We start from the raw sequence: 23204 nt of genomic DNA, 5'->3' as shown, positions 1-23204 counted from the left end.
ATTAGAGAATCGGAAGGAAGTGGTGGTGAGGGGGAAACCGAGTTAAATCCTGAAGGAAGATCAGGAAAGTTGAAAATAAATGCCGAAAAGGAGAGAGTCGCTGCAGGAACTGAGTGTTTGGGTCGTGGGATGTCTGCTTGGCCCCCAAGGAAGGGGTCTTCGTAGGATCTCTCAAAGGATCCCAGTTAGACAATGATGAAATTGGGAAATATTTTCGCTTTAGTGTCTTTTCAATGAAGAATTCTAACCCTACACCCAGAAACGCATTCTTACTGTGCATTTACTTGTTGTGGTTAAGATGAATGAAAAATAAAGTATGACTTATCGGTTCTTTTTCTCTTCAGAAGGTGGATTTTTCCTGCAACAACATTTCTAAAATGTGTGATTTGTCGGCATACCAGGCTCTCACGAAACTCATTCTGGACAGTATCCTTTGATAAGTAAAGGGGAGCATTTGGTTAACAGACCCATTACTGAGCATGTGCAGATGGCATGGGATAGTGCCAGAGAGGCAGTTTACTAGGGATGTGCGACTCGTTTAAAGAATGAAGAATTAATAACCACAAAGAGGGAAAGGTGTTTTATTTACCAAGGATAAGACTGCAAGCCAGAGCTTAGCGAGAGCATTCTGCACCTGAAGAGCTAAGCGGGACGGCCATTCCGATCAACGCAGGCGGAGTTTAATTCTAGAATCAGATAAGAAGTCCAGTTTTATCTGACTCCTTTTCAAGTATACTTAAACTTGCACCCTATTTCATATAAATTCAGTATCTGAAAATCCAGATACGGCCGTAAGGAAAATTATTATGTCTTTTACAAAAGAATTCATACTAATCTCCCTTTAAATAGCAAGCTTCTCTGGTGTATTTAAAATGTGCTTTCACTTAAAAAAGAACAACTTTTGATTTGCAACCAACTTCAGGCACAGGTCTGCTGCACGCGAACAGACTGCCTACCCTCAGCTGCGCACTCCAGCTTCCAGAGCCTCAGGGGTGAACGGGGTCTGTGAATTTAATGAGCTCGAGCCTCTCCTTTGCGCTGGGGACATCAGCCTCCGGGCGATGAGGGGCAGCGCCCTCCCTTGCCCAGGGAGCATCTCTCTAGCCACCTGGGGGTTTTCTGGGCAGAGAGGGTTGAGCAGGTGGCCCAGGCGCCCCATCCCAGGGGTGGCGCAGCAGCGAGGCCGCGATGGGGGAGAACAGAAGGTACATTTTCTTGAAGACGTACTTTGTAGGAAAAAAACCTTTCTTCACATTTGGTGGAACGCTTAGAACATAGGACCACGCCCTCTAGGACTTCTGTGTGCAAATGAGCGATGAGTGGACAAAAGTTAAGAAATCTAAAAACGCCAAGGGTTGGGGAACGTGTAGATCAAAGGGATCCCTTTTTACGTTGCTCATGGGTATGAAGTCGGTTCAAGCACCTTGGAGGAGAATTTGATACTGTCTTGGAAAGCTGAACATCCAAATCCCCTGTGACCTAATATTTTCATTTCCCACGTGTGGGAAGCGTAGCGTCCTTGTGCCTGGGGGCTTGTGTGTCAGTTAACAAGGCTCAGAGCAGCATCGTGTGTAACAGCAGACGTCGGAACAGGCCAGATGCTCATGGGTGAGAGGAAGCTAAGCTGTGCTTTGCTGATACATAGTAGTGAAAATGAGTGAAGCACATTTGCATGCAGCAGTGGGAGAGACCCGAGTAAACTAAATATAGTTTAGGTGTGAAACCAATGGGAAAGGGGAGGGGAAAGAGACAGTTCAGCACAGCGGTTCTCTCCGAGGGGGGACCCCAGGGTGGGGCGGGGGAGGTGTGCAGAGACGGGTGAGTAAGTTCCTGCTCATGTTCTACTTCTTGGGGTGGGGGTGGGGTGATGGTGATGGTGTTTTCAAGGGTGTTCATTATATTTTTCAAAGTAAATAAAAAGCAGGCCACCTGTGGACCAGTGATGTACCTATGTCAGTTAACACGTTTAAAAGCCTGAAAATTATAAATTAATTTCTTTGAAAACAGTTATTTACCAAGCTTCAAACGTCAGCTGTGTCAGAATCCCCTGGAGGGTTCGTTAAGACATCTTGCTGGCCCGTCCTCAGAGCTGCTGATGGCGTAGGTCTGGGGTTCCGCGTTTCTAGCAAGTTCCCGGGTCGTGCTGCTTTGCCGGCCTGAGGACCGCACTGAGAGCCCAGCTCTGACCCGGTCAGTCCTCTCTGTCGGACGCAAGGGATGCCCTTCTAGTCCGATCGCTCCGAAACTTGACTGCTGTCTTTTTTATACTTTTTATATCTGTTCAAGCTTTCCTCAGTGGGCATATATGACTTCACTACTTGAGGGAAAAAGTGCAACTTTCTTTAAAATGAAGTTAAAGTGTAATTATCAATATAGAAAACATAACAGAACAATTATTTAAAAACAAAGTAGTTAATAAAGCTAGTAATACCGATAATGTAATTATAGTAGATTAACTATGTTAATGTCTCAGAATGAGTTAACTATAAGCTATCGACTTTGTAGTTTATTTTATTATGCTGTTCTGTCCTTTCATATGTGCATAAATGATGATTAATTGATAATCACCCTAAATAGCAAGATGATAAATTTTGCCAAGTGTACGTAAATTTATTTATCCTTGAGAAAGGATGCAATTTATTCTTTACCTGTAAACCCTGACTGGTTGGTCATTGGAATTTACGATTATAGAATTATGAAATTTAAAAATGATTCATAGAATTTTTAAAGCCAGACAGGATTTTAGAGACCATCCAGCATTGACCATTATTTTATGGAGAAGGAACCCGAGACTCAGGGAGGTTCTCTGTCCGAGATTATTTGGAAAATGGTTGAACTGAGGCTCGTCTTCTGAATTCCATTGTTTTTCCCATGTTGCAGCCATTGAGTGATTACCCTGTTACCACCTCGCCGTTTGAAGGGTGCGCGTGTTTCATTTCTTAGAGGGTTTCACTCCCATCGGGAAGGACACTTTTCCCTGGAAGATGATATAGACCTTTCGAGACTGGTTTGATTAGAGCCATCATTGCAGGCCTCCCACTAAGAGAATCGTGATGGATTTCCAATATTTCTGGTAACTGTGTGTCCACCCGAACCATATTTTTTGATCACAGACGCATGAATAAGAGTGAATGCTGAACTAGTGAATAATTCATGTCAAGCGCTGTGAACTGCTGACAGCACCGCCAAAATGTAAAAATATATTATTGGGCTTTTCCCTGCTGCGCGGTTCTGCCCGTGTGCCTCTGGGCTCTTTCGCTCAGTTTCCTTGAGGGTCTAAAATTCCAATGGAGGAGGTTTATTCACAGAATGAAAAGCTCAGAGCTGGAATCCAATGTGATAATTTGGGGTTCTTCGAGTCTTTCCCCTGATAGTGGCCTTTGAAAATTAAAACATACCTAAGAGGATTAACCCAGTAAGCCAATTCATTGTAATAGTTTAGTGACTTATCAGATTATATTTCTTCTTACCCGAAAGTCCCAAGACCTAAGAAAGAACAGGAAAGAATAATGTTAGGAGAAAGGGCAAGTGCTATTTCGTAAAGGTTCTTAAAATAAGAAAGCGGGCGATTGGGGAGATAAAGGTGTCCCTGAAAGCAGGCTGTGAGCTCAGAGCTCTGTGTGGCCCATGGGGACTGTTGGACCGTCCTGCACATTGACCGTGACCATCGCTGGTGGTCACCCGAGGAGACTGGGAGTCACTAGGCGGGAAAGCTGCTGTGCCACTGTAGAAAATACTCCTCACTCAGGCACTTATAGTGCCTGAAATTCCTGGACACCTAAAGGGGAACGAAGAGTTGGGAAACAGACAGTTTTTCTGAAATGAGCATGTTTCTCGGGAGAGCTGCTCGGTCAGTTCCTCGCCTCGGGCCCCCGCTCTGACGGCGGTGGAAGCCGCAGGACCCAGGGTTGTGGCTGAAGGAGGCCTGTGTTGCTCCTCCTGCCCGCAGTGCTGCCGTCGGGCAAGGGGACTTGCCACCCTAGTCAGAGGTAGTCGGCTGGATGCACCGAGGGAGCTGTGTTTAGCCTCTAGTGTCTTGGGAAATTACCGTGTGCACCGTAAACAAGCTTCCTTTTCATTTCCCATGATCTCGTCATAGGTTCAGGATTCCTGTTTTCTCGTTTGTTTTGGTTGCTGATCCTTGCCCGAGGATATTTTTTCCATTGATTTTTAGAGAGAGCGGAAGGGAGGGAGGGAAGGGGAGAGGAGGAGAGGGAGAGAGAGCGAGAGAGAAACATCAGTGTGAGAGAGATGCGTCGATTGGTTGCCTCCCGCACACACCCCAACCTGGGCCGGCCATGGAGCCTGCAGTCCAGGGATGTGCCCTTGACCGGGAACCTACCCGGGACCCTTCAGTGCGTGGGCCATGCTCTAACCACTGCAACACCGGCCAGGGCCCGTTTCCTAGTTTTCTGATCCTCTCCTGCTTCCCACGGGATTGCTTCCTGGCTCAGCTACCCACAAGCATGTGTTGTGTGTACCCTTTGTCATAGTTCAGAGTGTCTTCATTTCGGCTGGGGCACAGCCACCAGGACACTAGTGCTCCTGAAATAGGACCTAAGAACTATTGCTCCCTGTGCTAGACCGAGACAGATGGCACTGGAAGGTTTTCTTGCCAGAGATTGCCTCTTCCGAGGACATTTTATTTCATCTGGCTGTGTGAGAGTTTAACCTCCCATCTTCTACATTTCACACCCTGTGTTACCGTCCATGCCTGCAAAGGCCTGGTCTTGGGTTTAGCAATAGGATGATTATTTAAATAACCAAAAAGAATGGAAGCAGAGAGGAGCGGAGCTTGGCGAGCCTGACGTCTATTTGCAGAGCTATCCTGGCAGGAAGCTCTGCGCAGGTAGATTTGAAAATGGCTATTGACCACAAGCAGAACTAGGTTTCCGCCTAACAGTCAACTCTGAATGGAACCAGTGAAGACAATCTAGGAATTTCCAGTTCATTTGGCAACCTTTGCTCCTCGTTGCTTCTAGTTTCCTAATTTACCTTTTTCTCTGGCCTGGTTCTTTTCAGAATCAATCCTGGCTTGAATCTTGCATTTCGTGCTGTTGGCCAAGTGACAGAGGATGGGATTCCTTGGCCTCACGTGCTTGCAACTCAGGAAGGGTGACAGTGCCCCCACTTGCGGGTGCTTCATGGCGCATGCAACTCAGTCGCACCATTTCCCAGCTTTTCCTCATGATCTAACTTTGGGCCTTCAGGGCCGCCTGGTGTTATCTTCACTTTGCAAGTGACGCATCTGAGCAGAGAGAGGTCAAGTCACATAACTCATAAGTAGAGTTAGGATAACTACATATAATTACGAGGTGAAATGTATGCTTTTGTGATGCTTACGATCCCTTCCTTTCCTTTTGACAAATTGATTCCGTGGCTGTTGACCCTGATTCATGGACGGAGATGGCTGGGGGGTTAGAAATGGAACAGAAAAGCTTTCAAGAAGTGGTCTGTGTAGAGTGGATACCAAGACGTGGAGATCCTGTGACATATTTACGGCCAAATCCCCTCCAGGGTGGCTGCATCCTAATGAACCTCTCGCCCAGCGGTGTGAACGTATCTGTCCTTTAGAACCTTTACGGTGTGTAGCCTTTCACATGTTTGCTAAGCTGATGGTCGGAGAATGGCTCCTTGTCTTAACCTGTATCTTCTGACCACAGGTGAAGTGTCTTTTCACATGTTTCTTAGCCACTCAGATCTGCTCTTCTGGGAACTTCCTGGGAATCTCCTGATTGTATTCTTTCTTCATTTTCAGTTGGGTTGTTTTCGTATTTCCCCCTATTTGTTTACGGCCACTTTATGTATTCTAGATGGCAGTCCTTTGTCTACTATAGAGGCTGTGAATGTGTTCTTCCAATCTATCATTTGTACCTACTTATGTGATTAAAAAGAAATAAGAAAATGAAGTTATGTACCAAAAATAAATACTGAAGATGTTGGTTGAATGTGAATGTTAAAAAAAAAAAAAGTAAAAACAAAAGCGGAATTTGACATTGTGCCTAAAGAAAGGCGGGGTCTAGGAAGGAGCTGGAAAGTAGTGTGAAGAAAAGACACTCCGCCGAGTAGAAGAGTTGCCGGTGCATCCCAGAACCATTGAGAACGTTCACCTGGCAGAACTGGAGTTCTCATCGGGTTATAAAGGGGATGAAACTGATTGAATAGGTTTTGTGTAAAGTGAAGAACCTTAAATGCTAGAGTGAGGAATTTGGAATTAATCCTATGAGAATTTTTTAATTGAAGCATACTATCCAACCAGTATTTTGAAAAAAATTAACCTAACTACAGTGTGTAAGGTGACTTGGGGACAGGATGCTGCAGGTACCCTTCGGTGCTAAAGCTTAATTAAGTTGGCAGAGGAATGAATGAAAAGGAAGGGAATAATTAAAGAGATGTTTTGAAGCAAAAAATGCCAGGTTTAGAGACTGATTGGCTGTCCTGAAGCTTACAAGTGGCTGAGAAAACGGTGATGCCTCGGCCTACTCGGGAGGGAAAACTGAGCTTTGGTGGGACGATGATACCACATCCTAGGAATTTGCCAAGGAGATCGAGGACAGAGAGAGGCAAGAGGATCCAGTGACTTGGAGATGACAGTTTTAGGTGCCCACAAGGGTGGCACACAGGAGATAAGTTAACATTTTAGCAGTGAATAGAAACTTAGTGAATGAGGAAATTAAGGCAGAGTTTTGGCTTCGTTTGCTTTAAAGAGACAAGAAAGGGCCGTTCCTACCGCCCGCTGGCCGCCGAGGCTGTGGCCCTGGCTGTGGCCCCGGCTGTGGCCCCGGCTGTGGCCCCGGCTGTGGCCCTGGCAGTGGCCCCGGCTGTGGCCCCGGCTGTGGCCCCGGCGGTGGCCCCGGCTGTGGCCCCGGCTGTGGCCCTGGCTGTGGCCCCGGCTGTGGCCCCGGCTCTGGCCCCGGCTCTGGCCCCGGCTGTGGCCCCGGCTGTGGCCCCAGCTGTGGCCCTGGCTCTGGCCCTGGCGGTGGTGGGACAGCTGCTGCGCGGGCCTCCCCGGGCGGCCGACCCAGAGTCCCGTCTGCGTCGGGCACCTGGAGGCACCGAGGAGGCGGCTGGGAGCCCCTCTGCAGTTTCTTTCCCCACCGACTAAATGAGTCACGTGCAAATGTGACCAAGCACACTCAGAAAATATGCCTTTAAACGTTCATTTAAGCCCTGCTGGTATTAACTTCTGTATGAAAACTGTGTTTCAACACCTGCTGTTTACGCTACACTGGCACATAATACTGCTCTGTTTTCCCTGCTGTCTGATTGAACACCGATTCTTTCTTCTCTAAAATGTTTTTAACAACATTTTCCTTAAACGTAGTCCTGGTACATAGGCAACGAGATAGAAGAAATCAGCGGATTGGAGCTGTGCAGCAATCTCACTCACCTCAGCCTGGCCCAGAACAAGATCACAGCCATCAACGGCCTGGGCACGCTGCCCATCAAAATACTCTGCCTGGTGAGTCCAACAAACAGAGTTATTCTTTAGAAGTCCTAGTTAACATTTTAGTAAATGTTTGAATTATAATTGTTTAGGAAATTTCGGCTTTATAAAGAGAGAATTCCTTAATGGAACGATACTGTCTTCAGTTTCGTTTGCTCCTTTCATATCTGTGTGTGTGTGTGTGTGTGTGTGTGTGATCTATATTTTATGCTAAAGAGAAATGATTTTCTAATTTGTTATCCAAATTCAATTTTTCAGAGGTTTGACTTATTACACTGAGAAAGAAAGGTATACTTGTAACAATTATTTAAAAATACATTTTATAATGTCTTATTGGTGAAATAACATTTAAGCATTATATTTATTGCTGTTAACACTCTTACTTTCAAATGATCCACAAGATGGGCACTGAATTTTTGCAGTCTTTTTATATTAACATATGCTAGTCCCCCCTTCTAACAACCAGAATTAGGGCTGAGAATAAATAACGGTTCCAGTGAGAGAGTTTAAACTTGTTTTTTCCCCATAGAGAGCACTCTTCTTTAGCTATATAACATGCTGTGTGACTGTGGCTCAATGAAGATAGAATTTACAGAAAAAATCAGCAGGATCATAATAGTGCCAAATACACAGTATTTTTTGATATAACAGCATAGCTCACTAATTTGGGGCTGATCATACAGTTTTTGGCTTATCTGGGATTTTTTCCGTCTCCCTTCCCCCTTCCTCCTACCCCTTAACCTAGATGGCTTTGCTATTTGTTATCATACCTGTCACAGGTGGGCAGGGGGGATACTAAGCCATGAGGCTGGTAGCCTGTTAAATTCTTATGCCAACTACCCCACAGGAGTGTTGAGCTGTTGTTTGAAATGACACCTGGGGTTTTCTGCAGAATTTTGACATACGCCATATACCATCCCTGACTTACCTAACCGCAGAGAGCTGGTGGATGGCCCTGTGTTAATTTCCCCCCTAGCTTGGAGATGAAGTGTGTTTTTAGGACCCTTTCTCCCTTCCAGGGAGTTAGGTGAGGGGAAAGTACTGGTTCCCAGTACGGAGGATGGAAATGAGGCCCGGGAAAGGTTTAATCATCGCCCCAAGGCTGCATGTTTTCTGCCCACTAAGGCATACTAGCAAAGCATAAATGAAAACGAACTTGGTAAGTTGGATTGCAAATTTAAGAATTATTTTTAAAAATCACGTTTCAAAGTTGTGACAATTTGAAGAATTATTGGCAGCCTGTACTGTTCTGTGTGCAGCTTACCCTTTCTTTACATAGCTTTTCTGTTAACGGCATTCCCATTAACTCTAAGTGGAGAAAGAGCTCTGGGGTGTGCTTAAGGGAACGAGGGGTGAACTCGTTAGTAAGAATAGTAGATAGCTCTGGCCGGTGTGGCTCAGTTGGCTGAGCGTTGTCCCTGCGCCTGAAGCTGCAGGTTCGATTCCCGGTCAAGGCACATGCCTGGGCTGCGGGCTGGATCCCGGCAGTGGGCGTGCAGGAGGCAGCGGGTCAGTGTTTCACTCTCACATCCATGTTTCTCTCTACCTCTCCCTTCCTCTCTCTAAAAATCAATTTTAAAAAACAAAACAAGAAGAACAACACATAACACTTTCTCCCTAAGACTTTGTTTCAATAACTAAAGAAGTAATTCATGTTGACAGTTTCATGTCGCAGGTAGCTTTTAGAAAAAAGGTAAGAGACTTATTTTTTTCTGCAAACAGATTAGGTGGATTTTTCCCAGTCCCTGCCCCCCGCCCCTACCCAAGATGAACTAGAAAATCCAGGCTGTGCCATCATTAATTTTTCTTAAAGTTTTTGAGACTAGGAAGTTTTTCCCCCCCATATGTTAATAAAATCTATAAAGTAAAATGATACACATTTGTTTCAATAGTTTTTAATGCTTTTATTTTTTTAATTTGTGGGGGTCAGAAAACCAATTGCTTCATTATTGAAAATAATTTATTTTATGATTTAGAGAAAAAAGAAGAATTCACTATACACACCAGTAGTTGGTTGTCTACCATCAACTTTTGCGGTAAATGTAGGGGGAAATTGTGGTTCACTGGTGAGCTCCTGTGCAGCCACCTCCCTTAGCAAGTAAGGACAGTGCACAAGTAACTGAAGGCTTGTAGAGACCCCCACAGCCCTCACGCTGTGAAGCGATTATATTTAGAATGTTGCTGAAAACAAAGTGTATGTGGAAGTTACAGTAGTTAAGTGGTTTATTGTGATGCTGATGAAAGAACTGTATTACTTTTTTTTAAAAAAATAAGTATTGATTTCAGAGAGAGGAAGGGAGAGGGAGAGAGAGAAACATCAATGATGGGAGAGTCATTGATCGGCTGCCTCCTGCACGCCCCCGACTGGGGATCGAGCCCGCAACCCGGGCATGTGCCCTGACTGGGAATCGAACTGCCATCTCCTGGATCACAGGTCAATATTCAACCACTGAGCCACACCAGCTTGGCTACATTTTATTTCTAAAGGTAAGCATGGACTTACACTGTCGTTAGGCATTAGATTATGCAATGTAAAGAACTTATATTACCTAGTTTTGTCTGTCCTACTGATTTGAATGGTCATCTTGCTTTAACTTTAGTGAAAGTATTATATTCTGAGTCTTCCAGCTGAAAAATTGGGATTTCTTTCTGGGCTGTATGTATATATGTTTAGGGTGGCGAATGATGGAAATGGGGGTGGGCCGGACAAGAGTGGCTTACTGACTTTTAGAGATTTGGGGCAGTGTTCCGAATGAAACTTGTCATTACACCTTTTCCTATAGAGGCCTTTAGGACATTGTCTTTTATCCATTTCAGAGCCATAACCAGATTGAGAAGATCACGGGTTTGGATGAACTGAAAGTCCTGCAGATCGTGGACCTGTCCCACAATCAGATCAGCAGCCTCCAGGGCCTAGAGAATCACGACTTCCTGGAAGTGATCAACCTGGAGAGTAACAAGGTAAGGTCCTGCCCCACGCGTGCCGGCTCCCGTGTCCACGAGGAGCACACATCTGGACCTGCTATTGGTTGCTCAAGGGCGGTCACATCAAATGCCAGCCCAGAAACGTCATTCTGGAAAACCTGGAGCAGTAGCTGAAGGACAAAAAAGAAATAAATACTATACTTACAATTCTTAATTTTTGAAAATTTGATGATTCCACATTACATGGTTTTAAACGTTTCAACTGCAACCAAGTGCACGTGACCTGAGGTAAATGTGTCCCTGTGAGGTTTTGTGCAGAAGGAGAGCGATAGGAATGCCTGAAATGTCAACACGGGGAAGCTAGACGGGGGAGTGGCCGCAGGCTGTGCCGCCCACCCTGCCACTGAAAGGAAAGAGGCACAGGGAGTGAATCCTCACATCCCGTGGGATACAGTGGTGCCTCGGTTTTTGAATGTGATCGTCCTGGAAGCCTGTTCGAGTTCTGAACCGTTTGAAAACCGACAGCTGAGCCTCAGGATCTCGCCCTCAGCGGAAGCCGTGGGGCATGTTCGACTTCCGAGGCGTGTTCGAAAACCGAAGCATTTCCTCCCGGGTTTATGGCGTTCGTGACCCCAAATGCTCGTCAACGGAGACGTTCGAAAACCGAGGCACCGCTGTAATCGTGCATGTTGCCCAGCGGTATGAGTTGGGGATTGGACTTACTCAAATTTATGCATCTGGCTTAATGTATACGTTATGTCACAAGTTATATAAATTAGCTTTCACTCTTGATTGTACTTTATTTTTAATAAAGCAGTTGAACTTCTAATCCTGGTATATTGAGCTGGTACCTATCTCTGATTTCTTATGCAGTAAGGTCTGCATTGTGACTTTATTCATACTGAGTATTTCATGACGCTTGGGAAAGATTTCTAAGGAAGTTGAATGTTTGTTTCTTCCTGAAAATGAAAGTTTGCTGACCCTGAAGGAGACGTTGGTCCTACTTGGGGTGAGATGTGATGCTGCGGAGACCTGTCTCTGTTCAGCCGTGTCTCTGTTCAGACTCTGTTCATCAGAGTCTGGTGGCTCTTTCTCCAGTGAACTTCCATCTCTGTTAGGTTTTTATTTTTTTTATTTTTTTATTGATTGATTTTAGAGGGGGGAGAGAGAGAGAGAGAGAGAGAGAAACAGAACCTTCGATTTGTTGTTCCCTTATTTCTGCGTCATCAGTTGATTCTCGTATGTGCCCTGACCGGGGATCGAACCTGCAACCTTGGCGTATCAGGATGATGCTCTAACCAACTGAGCTACCCAGCAGGGCATCTGTTAGGTTTTTTAAAAATCAAGAAAAGGCAGTCTTTATGTCTGGGAAGAAGTAGATATTTAATTACAGACAAAACTGTTCCTCCTTACTTTCACTTGGTTCATGTTAAATTGTTTTGTCAGCTTCTAAAGTTAATTCTGATGGACAACTTTTGCTCCTGTGCCGTGTGTCTTATGAAGTCAGCATCGTCTCTCTTTCATATGGTTTTAGTTTCTTTTCCATGAAATTGCCATTAGCATGATTCTCATGTATATATGGGGAATGTTGGGAAGGTGCTCCCAACTCAGTGCTCCCAGGATTCAGGAAAAGCAGCGAAGGTGATACTAATAGTAGCAATTACAGTCATTAAATAATTGTGATATGCACTGAATACTATGCACAAGGCACTGTTCTAAGCACTTTACATGTACTTCATTTCATCCTTCTATAACCCTATTATTATTGCTACTGGGATGTAGAGAGGTAAGTAACTTGTCCAAAGTTGTTTATCTAGCAAATAACAGAGCCAGGATTGACATATAGACTGGTTTGCCCCTAGAGCCAGTGCTCTTCACCCTGCAAGATAATCCAGTGGATGAAATGCTAATGGCCCACCTTTCAGAAAAGTGGATGGTGGAAATGTCCTGGAAGAGTATTTTCTGATAAAAATATAATGTGAGCCCGGATGGCGTGGCTCAGAGGTTGAGCATCGACCTAGGATCCGGGAGATCACAGTTTGATTCCCGGTCAGGGCACATGCCCCGGTTGTGGGCTCGATCCGCAGTGGGGGGCGTGCAGGAGGCAGGCAATCAATGACTCTCTCATCATTGATGTTTCTATCTGTCTCTTTCCGTCTCTCTTCCTCTCTCTGCAATCAATAAAATCATATTTAAAATATATATATATATGTAATGTGAGACATAAATATGTATGCAACTTTAGATTTCCTAGTAGCCACAAAAAGAGCTAAAAAGAAATAGGTGAAATTAAATTTAATAATATGTTTTATTTAGCTCAATACACCCAAAATATTACCATTTCAATATGTAATCTATGTAAAAAAGTGTTGATGCAATATTTGATCTTCTGTGCGTCACACTAAGGTTTTTACATCCGGTGTGTTTTACACTACAGGATGTTTCGGCCCATCCTAACCATGTGCCAGGCGCCAAGTTACCACTTGTGGCTAGACCCTACCCCACGGCATAGCGCTGGTCTGGAAAGACCCCACAAATAATATATTGTTCTTTTCTGTTTCAAGAGACTATTCAAATTACATTTGAAAAAGTTTAAAGAAAACAGTGATGAGGAAAGGAGCTTATAATGTTTAAATATTAAAGAGGCTGCATTAAAATAAAAAGTGGCCGCATTTCCCAACGGTGGGGATCCTTCGGCGATGACTGGGTTTGTAACAATAACATAATTCCCGGGCTCCCCAGTGGGCAGGTTGGGGAGCAACCGACAGTACTCTGAAATATTCTTTGAGCTGTCTAAAGATTTCCTCAGGGATTTCTCCAGCACAACTGAGAATGCTATGCGTCAGGGTGGAAAATTTATCGTTTAAAAGAAATATAACGTAGCTGTTGCTTCTCGTGTGATTAATTTGATGTTAGGAATGTTGTTTTATTGTAGCACCTTCATCAGTATTATTTACTTGGTTATAGCTGTTGAAACACTGCTGTACTTCACGTGATCATTTAAACGTGTCTTTTAAGTGCCTTTGAAAATGTTTACCATCAACTAGTGATTTGGGGGCCTTTGTCACTCTCTACTCTACGGTCCTTGTTAGATTTGATGTCATTTCTAGCATTTAAAACTTATCCCAAAAATGTTTATCATAACCTCGGTCCTTTCTTCTAGAAACAAGATACTGGTCTGGGAGTTACTTAGAGAATGTCATTTTACTTTTCTGAGATTTAGTGTCATTATTTCACAAATGTCTAGCTGTCCTATCTATCATCTATCTATCTATCTATCTATCTATCTATCTATCTATCTATCTATCTATCTATCTATCTATCATCATCTATCAATCATCTATCGAAAAGGTTTCACAGGCCCTGTGAGGTCTGGATGGTAAGGCTTGGCGAGCATGACCTAGAAGGAAATGGCAAAAAAGCAGTCATCTCAACTGCTCTCCCTCTGAAGTCCAAGTTGACGGGCTTTTGGAGGGTGGGGAGTAGCTAACAGGAGAGGAGGGCAGACGAGAATCTGGGATCAGCCCTGCTGGCAGGACATTCTTGACAGCAGATGGCTGAAGTTCCTTTAAGAATACAAGCTTTTGGCAATATTCACTGTAGGCCAGTGGAATCGGCTGTGATACACATAGCTGTGGGTCTTGGCGTTTGAAGAGAGAAGACACGGGTGGAGGAGGTCTGCGGGGGGTCCGCGGGAGAGGAAGGGCACATGCATGGCAGCCAGCCCGGTGCATGTGCTCACTGGGCAGCCGTGGGAACTTGAAGCCAGGCTACTCCGCACTTGCTCCCCTCTGCCCTTACCAGCCTCACTCTGCCTTCAAAAGGATGGGGAGGGAAGCTGGATTCCTCTCATTTGACTCTTGAAAGACCAGCTGACATCGTAGTGGTAATATAATTGTCTGTAGGCCATGACCATTCTGTTCATGCTGTTTGTAGCATTTGAAAGAGTTCTTTCCCTGTCAGTCTCTGTAGATGTCATCTTGTAATTTGGGTGCATAGTGTTCCTGTTATGTGACTGTGCCATGGCTCATTTAATCACATAATGATGGTGCTTTTAGGAATTTAGAATATTTTTAACTTTTACTAAAAACACTAGACAGAGCGTTCTTGTACCTAATTTTTGCCCGTCCGATTACCTCTTCAGTATAAATCTCCTAAAGCGGCATAGCTGGTTAATAGTTTATGTGTTTTTAACACAAATTGCCCTTTAGAAAGAAGGTGCCATTGTCCACTCTCACCAGCATGTCTGTGAGTGCACGTGGCCGGGCCTTGGTGAGACATGGTGACTGTGGGAAATGTCACCTGACATCTGTGTTAGGTCCAAGCCCAGGAGCTGTGTACTGCAGAGAAACCAATCCATTGTCCGAAAGTTATGGCTGAGCCAGTGTACTTTTCTTTTTTTAAAAATATGTTTGTATTGATTTCAGAGAGGAAGGGAGAGAGAGAAACATCAATGATGAGAGTCATTGATCGGCTGCCTCCTGCACGCCCCTTAATGGGGGTCGAGCCCACAGCCCAGGCATGTGCCCCGACTGGGAATTAAACCATGTCCTCCTGGATCCTAGGTTGGTGCTCAACCGCTGAGCCACACCAGCTGAGCTCACATTTACTTTTCTACCATCCTGAATATTACAATTAAAAAATTGATCCTGTTATCTTGTAGATGACCCAAATGGCAGTCTAAGGGGGAGGCTAGTCATCTTAGGGAAAAGACTGTATAATATAACATTGCTATAGCCACACTAATGTGGGCAGGTTGTATAGTGTGACTCAGATTTTGCCTTTCTTATTGCATCTTGGAAATGGCATCCTTCGAACATGGCGCATGTGTTCTTGCCTGTTGGAAATTGTTTACATTTTCGCTGCCTTTCATGGTTGGTTAACTCAGGAGTTCTCAGGCTCTGCTGTTGGAGGGCTTTTATAATGCATGCAGAAATGAGTTGGGCAGGGAGAAATATAAATGAAAACTGATTATTAATTTTTTGCAAAAGTTCAATATATTTGAAATAAAATGATAATTATGCTAACTACAGGAAATTTGAGTAGAAGTGTTTGTCTTTAGTTTAGTGGAGAATTCAGGCATGCTGCAACCCAAGCTCTATCCTTGGTCCAATTAAGGACCCTTTTTTGCCTTACTTTTAAAAGTTGTGGAACTTAACCTACACAGAAGAGAGTATAAAACATAACACTACAGTTTAACAAAAAATTTTAAGGTGAACACCTGAGTAACATCCATGTCAAGAAATATGTCAGACAATTCCATCTTGAGCTTTCCTTAAAATAATTCTCTCTTATTAAGAAGCAGCAGAGCTGTGCGTGCACATGCGGCAGGGAGGCCTCCCCCGCACAGCGAACCAAGCCAGCGGAGCAGGCCGAGGCGCGCAGAGGAGCTGGCGGGTTAGGAGGGGCAGGCGGCGGGGAAACGCAGCATTTTCCGCACTATTTCCCTGATTCTGTGTGCCATTTTACTTCTGCCTTTAAATAAGCGTGTATCCGATGAGGAGCACCTCACTGTTCTGTAGCCAGAGGACGAAAGAAACTGTGTGTTCTATGAAACTCTGTAGAATTCTCGTTAAAAAGCTGGGTATTCAACAGAGCAGCTTTTAAATAAGCCGAATTTCAAGGATCCGAAGCATCCCCTCTTCTCCTCCGCGTCCTGTTATCCTTGTGCACTCAGCCTGTTGATGACATTGGTCTCTTTGATCAAACAGATCGCTGAGCTGGGCGAGATAGAATACATTGAAAACCTGCCTCTCCTTCGAGTCCTCAATCTTCTGAACAATCCAGTGCAGGTGAGAGATCATTCCTCGGGGGAGGGCCTGGGCTTTCTTGGACCCCCCTCCCCAAGCACTTTGGAGGAAGAGCACCGGGAACAGGAGCACCCCTGTCTCTCCCCCCCCAGTCTCTAGGGAGCGCTTGGGGCTAAGCCAGGCCGCGCCCTGGGCCCTGGAGGTGACGCTGGAAATTGCTTGTGGGTCACCCGGGCGGTAATGAGGCTGACCGCAGGGAGCAATGATGTCCCCTGACATCCCCTGCACCAGGCGCACAGAATATGGTTCTTGTTTTGTAGCAGGGGAAGGAAAGTCTAGGATCAGATACCTGGAGTAACTGTCTGCATATAGCTGGGAAATAGGTGCTGTTGTAAAATGACTATAGAAGAAACTGTATTTCCCTTGGACTCTTCACATCGGAGATTCCGAGACCCATGACTTTTTCAGGCCCCGTCTTCTTTCCCACTTACAGGTCCTTTCTCCTGGCCCTTGTCCCTCCCGCTTTGTGCTTTTGTCCTTCATTCCACTTTTCTGCCTATACCCTTTTTTTACCTTCCTATGGACTGACTTTGTATGTATCTCCGAGTACCTTTGTTTGTGTGTGTATCTTGACCAATATGTCTGGAGAGGCAAAAAAAATTTAAATTAAATTAAAAGCAAAAAATAAGATTTAAAAATAAAAACCCTTAGCATGGGAATGGTGGCAGGCAATTTAAAAGCAGCTCGGAAAGAAAGCCTCCAGGCTTAAAGAGCCGTCACCCCCCAGCTTCAGATCCACGAAGAGTAGTATTCATTTAATGCATATTCTCATCTATAAATGCATCAGTTGCTAATGGCTTTCCCTTCAAAAATATATAGCTTCATAATACAAAAAACTTTCATTGTATTTTTAAAAGGCAGATAATCCTAACACAGCAGATGGTAAGGAGTTGTAAGGAATTCATTCCATAAATGAGTATCAGTTTATTACTGTGAAACAAATTCATAATAAATAATACTAATACAAAATAAAACAAAGTCATAAGTAAATGACAAAGTAATAAATAATGTTTCGTTATTTGCAATAATGAAACTTTCTGGGGTTGAAACAGCTTTTTAGTTGGTGCGCTGCAAGAATGTTTAAAACATGCAATGCAACACCTGACTGTTTAATCAGGAGCACTGACCTCTTTTCCCTTAGATTGTCAAATAAAAAAATGACAACCACCCACACAACAATAGCTGTCCAGTGTGAATGCCCTGTCTTCAACCATAAATATATAGATCATATAACAGAGTTGCACCTTACTGGTCATATTGCATAATAAAGGTGCATCTGACTGGTTCATTCTTGATACCAAAAGTCCTGATATACAAAAATATAAGCACTTGATTTTTTTTCATTTTATTTATTTTTTCCTTTTAAAATTATTTTTAAATGTAATGCAAAGTAATTTTTTCAGTCACCGTTTATCCCCTCTCTGCCCTCTTCCACCTCCAACCCCCCTCACCTCTCCCCACAATCACCACACTTGTCCATGTCCATGAGTTCTCTCTCTCTCTCTCTCTTTTTTTCTTTTTTGCTCAATCCCTCCAGCCCACCCCCACCCCCACCAGAGCTATCTGTCTGCTCTGTGTCTATGAGTCTGCCTCTATTTTGCTTGGTAGTTCAGTTCATTAAATTGCACATGAGTGAAATCATATGGTTCTTACCTTTCTCTGATTGGCTTATTTTTTAAAAGTCACTTTTGGAGCAAAATGGGTAGGTAATTACTATTATTGTTCTTTGTAAATCAATAAAAATTATACCTATTTTTTATCAGATCAGCAAAAAAATATATTCTTTGGTGTGCTGAAGAATTTTAGTAATTAGCTTATATGTGCCATGAAATGGAAAAGGTTGAGAATCTCTGAGTTAGAAGGTAGGGTTTAATTTACAAATAAATAATTATTTAAAAGTAAAAAAAAAGAAGAAGGTAGGGTTTGAGTCACTGACCACGGGTCACTAGGAAAAGCATCACCTCTCTGAGGCTCAGTTGGTTTTCTCTTCAGAGCTGAAGATAATCACACCTGTCCTGCTTATCTCACAGGGAGACTAACAAGGTCACACATTTGAAGAGCTTCATAAGTTGCAAGCACAGTGTGCTCTTGAGTTGTTAATATAAGGGGGCTGGTAAGTGCGAAAATGTAGAGGCCTCTGTGTGTGTGTGTGAGAGAGTGACAGGAGATAGCAGGTGACAGACCAGTGCTCATGAAAGCAAAATGCCGGTGCTTGTTAACTTGGGAAAATGAAGGCCACTGAATACTCCTCTTGATATTTTAAATAGGAAAAATGTGAATATTGGTTATTCGTCATTTTTATGCTACTGCGGTTAACAGAATTAGATCAGAAGAAGATTAAAGTGGAAGAAAAGGTATGTAATCGTATTATTTCATGTGTTTCTTAGCTAATAAGCTGAAAAGCTTATGCTGCAGGGCCAATAAAACCAATAAATAATACACATAATTAATTTACAACATGTAAATTAATTATTTGTTCAGGGGGTGTTCCCATGTCCTAGGATCAGTCTGTTTAACCCTCTGCAAAGCTGAACACCAGCCCAAATTCAGCAGCAGCATTCCATTTGTATCGGCCTGTGGCATTATGGCAGACTGTCGATTTAGGTAACCTTTTTAGAGGGTGTGTCATTCTATGTGTTACTCTAAGAATTCATTTAATAATGAAATGCATTAGAAATGTCATTCCACTATATACTCAAAAGGTACACAAATGAATCACTGTTTTAAATCCTTAGTTCTGCTTTTTGAGATAACAATTCATCTGGGCACACAGCTCAGAGTAACCGGACCTTGAGTGCTAGCCCCTGCCTGCCCTCCGCCTTACCTGTGCTCACTGCTCTGTCTTGCTTTAGTGGCTGGTGCCACCTGCAGTCTCCACTAATGAGGGGTTTCTTACACTGGATGCAGATTTGAGATGGGAATGAAAACGGTTATACCTGTGTAGAGAAGCAGATATTTCATTTCATAAAGGCCTTTCTGAATTCTTGGTTAAAAATACTTACAGATGGGAGTCTGTTATCATTCTCATACTCAAAGGCCCTTACTAGATTTCTCTTTCCCTTTAATGTTTTACAAAGGCAAAAAAATTCAAAGCTGTGGATTAAGGAAAGGTGTGGCAGACGGGTAATGTGTTTAGAGGACGACCAAAGCAAGGGGATGGGGAGCTGTGCCTTAGAAGAAAAAGGCCCGTGTCTTTGAACAGAGAAAGTTACGCTAAAAGTTTTAGGAGGAGGTTTTGGTGGAGCTCGAGATCATCGGCATAGTTCTTGGTGAGCTGGCATGAGGAGGAAATTCTGCAGCATCAACCCCCTGGAATCTGGAACTGATTTTGTTTCTTCTTATACTAAAAGTTGGGACGTTTACTGTATTAAAAGTAATCTTGGACTTTAGAGGTCTTGTTTCTGTTTTTGCTTTTTCCCTTCCAAACTTGGGAGTATAAGGAGGTAGGGACCGAGGGACTCCAGCTCAATATTTTAAAATAATTACCATTATTTAGGTTTCAGGGAAGTTAGAGTGGACACGAAGACTGAGCACAGAGGTTCATGAGCACGCATTAAATTATTTCTCTACCTGGTTGCGTGTCTAAGCTATTTTATTCAAGAAAATCTAAGCCTTGTGTGCTTTTGAGAAATGAAACCTGTTTCCCTTTCGCGTTTCTAATTCTGGAAAAGGTTGCGGCAATGAATAAATACAACCCTCCCCCAGAAGTGGTCGCAGCCCAGGATCACCTGACCAATGTTTTCAACAGCGTCCTGCAGCCGCAGAGGATCTTTGACAGGTAATCGCCAGGGGTCCCAAGGGTAGAACTCAGGGCGCGGAGCACAGGACAGCCCCTTCAGTTCCCCTGTGCTGCTGTTTGGTGCGCTTGTCCGAGGGAAGGGGCCAGGCCTGTATCGGATAGGCTGTGTGGGCTCACTGGCAGCGAGAGACCACCCGCTTGAACATGGGCCCTCTCTCGGTGTCTTCCCAAGTGCAGCGGTGAGTGGGCTCACCTTCCCTCCCTCATCTGGCCCCTGAATGGTGACTAGCCTGTGACATGGGACAGTGAAATAATAATGATGAAAAAGAGTTTGTTGAGTTTTTTGCTGTAGGATAGAACCACAGACAATTGTGATCATTTCTGCCCATTGTAAATTTTTCCTTGGCTGTGCGTGAATGCTAGAGGCCCTGCCAAGAAGCACCCCATGAATGCAGGTTATTAGAGGGTCCCTCGGAGGAAGCCGGCTCGCCCGGCCCCCGGGAAGCCTGGGAGGCCCAGTGGTTGCTCTCGGAGCAGCCGCTCGGCTTGGCTGGACCCATGAACAGTCTCTCGCCTCTCAGTTCGAAGACAGATTTACCACGATTTCTCCTTTTTAAGTAATCTGTCGGAGCAGATGGCCACTTATGCTATAAGTGTAATACAGAAATTCCAGCAATACCCAAAGGCGTTTTAAAAATACTTGTGAGATCTCTTGGTTATAAATGGCTTCTCTTTTTCGTGTGATATTTGCGCCTATACGTTGCATGGTTGGTTTCCCACGGAGAGCAGAATGTTTTATTTCGCATCCAGGATGTGATTTTTTTACCTATAACTTAATAATACAGACATTGACAGTTTTATACACTTATGGTAGCCCTCTAGGTGAAGTGATTTATCATTTATTTGCATACATCTGGAAAAACACATTTGATTTTAAAAGAAGAGCATTAATGTCCTCACCGTATTTCTTTTTTAGTTTATGAAGATTGCTAGTTGTTTCTCGCTTTAGGGTACATTTATATAAAAATATGTATCAAAGAAATTTACAATAGTGCCTGATAAACACGTATTTTGTGATCATTTCTAGCTGTTGAGCAGATAAGAGCAAGTGGCCGAGCAGCCCTGGCTGCTTCCGGATGGAGCAGTGTTCACTGTGACAAATGCGGGGGCCGGAGCGGGCCTGTCACTGCCGGTCCCACGCTGGCCCGGCACACAGCTCGCTGGCTGCCCAGGAGGATGCCTGACTCCTGGCCTTGGGACTTCTGTGCTGCATTTTAAGGGAATCCCTGTCCCTGCGCCTGCGTGGTTGGGGTGACCCAGCAGAGCCTTGACTCTGGCCTGGTGGCCGCTGAGAGCTTCATGCTCTCTGGACTGACGAGGTTCTCCAGGCTCGTCTTGTGCGCGTCCTGTCCGAACCTTGAAACCACCCTTTCCTCCCGGAGGCCCGGGTCTGTTTCAGTGGGAGATGGTGTTTTCCAGTCACAGTCTGAGAGCTGAGATAAGCATTGCTGTCGGGCTCGTCATTGTTTCTAGGCCTCGCAGTGGACGGGGCTGGGAATATGTTTATTTATTTCCTTCCTTTTTCCCCTCCTTCCTTTCGATCTTCCTTCCACGTATTCATCTCTTCTATCTATCCTATTTGTACCTATCTATCTGTATCTGTCCAACGTGTTTATATCTATCTAACCTGTATCTAGATCAATCTATCTGTATCAATCTAAAGATAGGTGATAAAATACCTCCTCAGTTCATACCGATACTTGCAGTTCAATGTCAAGACTACAGTTGAGCTTTTACCTAACCCCCCTCTGTTACATCTGCATCTCCTTTTTTCCCCAGCAAGGACGCAGACGATGCAATTAGAATATCCCATAATTTTTTTTAATCCCACCTTATACCACAACACTGTCAGAATATCAATACTAAGACCACCACCGACGTGGTTACTGAAAGCATTGAACATACTTAGCCTCCCCCTCTCCCCTCATTTTTCATTACAGTAAAATATATATAACATAAAATTTGCTATTTTAACCATTTTAAAGTGTACAGTTCGGTGACATTAATTATATTCACAGTGTCGTACAGCCATCGTCACCATCTTTTTCCAAAATTTTTTATCGCCCCGAACGGAAGGTAACAATAACGCCCATTCCCTGCTACTCCCGGTCCCCGGCAACTTCTGATCCACCTTCTGGCTCTGTGAACTTGCCTACTGTACGTATTTTATATAAGTGTCAGTCACCCCAAGTTAAAAATAGTGCCCTGCATTTATATCATCAGGACATACCCATCAAGCTGCTCTGTTGCTGGCATTTAGTCCGGCTCTGCGGGTAACTGCGTGTCCACTGCTCCCCTCCAGCCCTTCTGTTGCTGTCTTGAGTCATTTTGGTTGCGTGAAGCCCGCGCTCGAGGGGACTCCTTGGGAAGGTCTATGGGATCGGTGTCCCGTCTTGATAATATTCTCTGCCCTTTGTGCTGAAAGTCATTTCTGCTGTAGTATATAGCATCCATGGCTCATACTTTTCCCCTCAATGTATTAAAGATGCTACTTCATTTTATTTTCGTGCAAAGCATCGCCGTCAAAAACCTAAGGACAGTCTGGTCTCCTTTCCCTTATAAGTCATCTGTTCCCTTTTCCTAGGCGGAGAGTTTTTTCCTTCTACGTCCAGTAATTTTACTTTGTACCCATCACCCTGGGCTCATATTCTCAGGCATGCTGGGTGTCCCTTCGCAAGGTAGAGTTTTGTTTTGATTTTGCGTTTCAGGAAAGTTTTCTTTAATTACAGCCTGTAGTGTTTGTTCTGTCCTTTCGCTCTGGTTTCCTTCTTCAGGAAGATCTCCTTGTCTTTTTTCAGTATTTGTCACTTTCAAATTCCTCTTCCCTTGACTCATCAAGGAATTATTTTGAGACAACTTTAGAGTCACATGCGGCTGTAAGAAACGACACAGAGAAATTCCGTGTCCCTTTCGCAGCCTCCCCCAGGGGTAGCATCTTGCACAGCTGTGGCAGAGCCTCAGGCCAGAAGGCTGACACTGATGGGGTTCCAGCCTTACCGGAGCCCTGCAGTTTTATCGCGAGTGCAGATTCATACGAGCGGCACACAGCCAAGATGCAGAAGAGCTTTGTCACAAGATCCCTGTGCTTCCCTTTTAAAGCCATGGCCACATCTCCCCTCACCTCTGGCAACCAGTAACCTGTTCCCCTTCCGTATAACGCTGTCATCTCAAGAGCGTCGTGGAACTGGTACGAGATAGCACAGAACCTTTGGGATTGGCCTTT

At 44.3% G+C, this 23204-nt stretch overlaps 1 protein-coding gene across 2 annotated transcripts in view; it reads left to right on the top strand.

Moving 5' to 3' along the window:
- LRGUK (leucine rich repeats and guanylate kinase domain containing) overlaps window positions 1-23204 on the top strand; it is a 90311-nt gene that overhangs the window by 16458 nt on the left and 50649 nt on the right. For both annotated transcript variants that reach the window (XM_087821011.1, XM_087821010.1), the window contains exons 5-10: window positions 345-426; window positions 7338-7462; window positions 10265-10408; window positions 16084-16164; window positions 18450-18536; window positions 19854-19960. In XM_087821011.1, the coding sequence (XP_087677137.1) occupies window positions 345-426; window positions 7338-7462; window positions 10265-10408; window positions 16084-16164; window positions 18450-18536; window positions 19854-19960 (626 nt within the window). The remainder of the gene's footprint in view (window positions 1-344; window positions 427-7337; window positions 7463-10264; window positions 10409-16083; window positions 16165-18449; window positions 18537-19853; window positions 19961-23204) is intronic.

Source organism: Miniopterus natalensis, chromosome 10, assembly GCF_054644295.1.
Source record: "Miniopterus natalensis isolate mMinNat1 chromosome 10, mMinNat1.hap1, whole genome shotgun sequence".
NCBI lineage: Eukaryota > Metazoa > Chordata > Mammalia > Chiroptera > Miniopteridae > Miniopterus > Miniopterus natalensis.
This window is presented reverse-complemented; position numbering and strand designations above follow the sequence as displayed.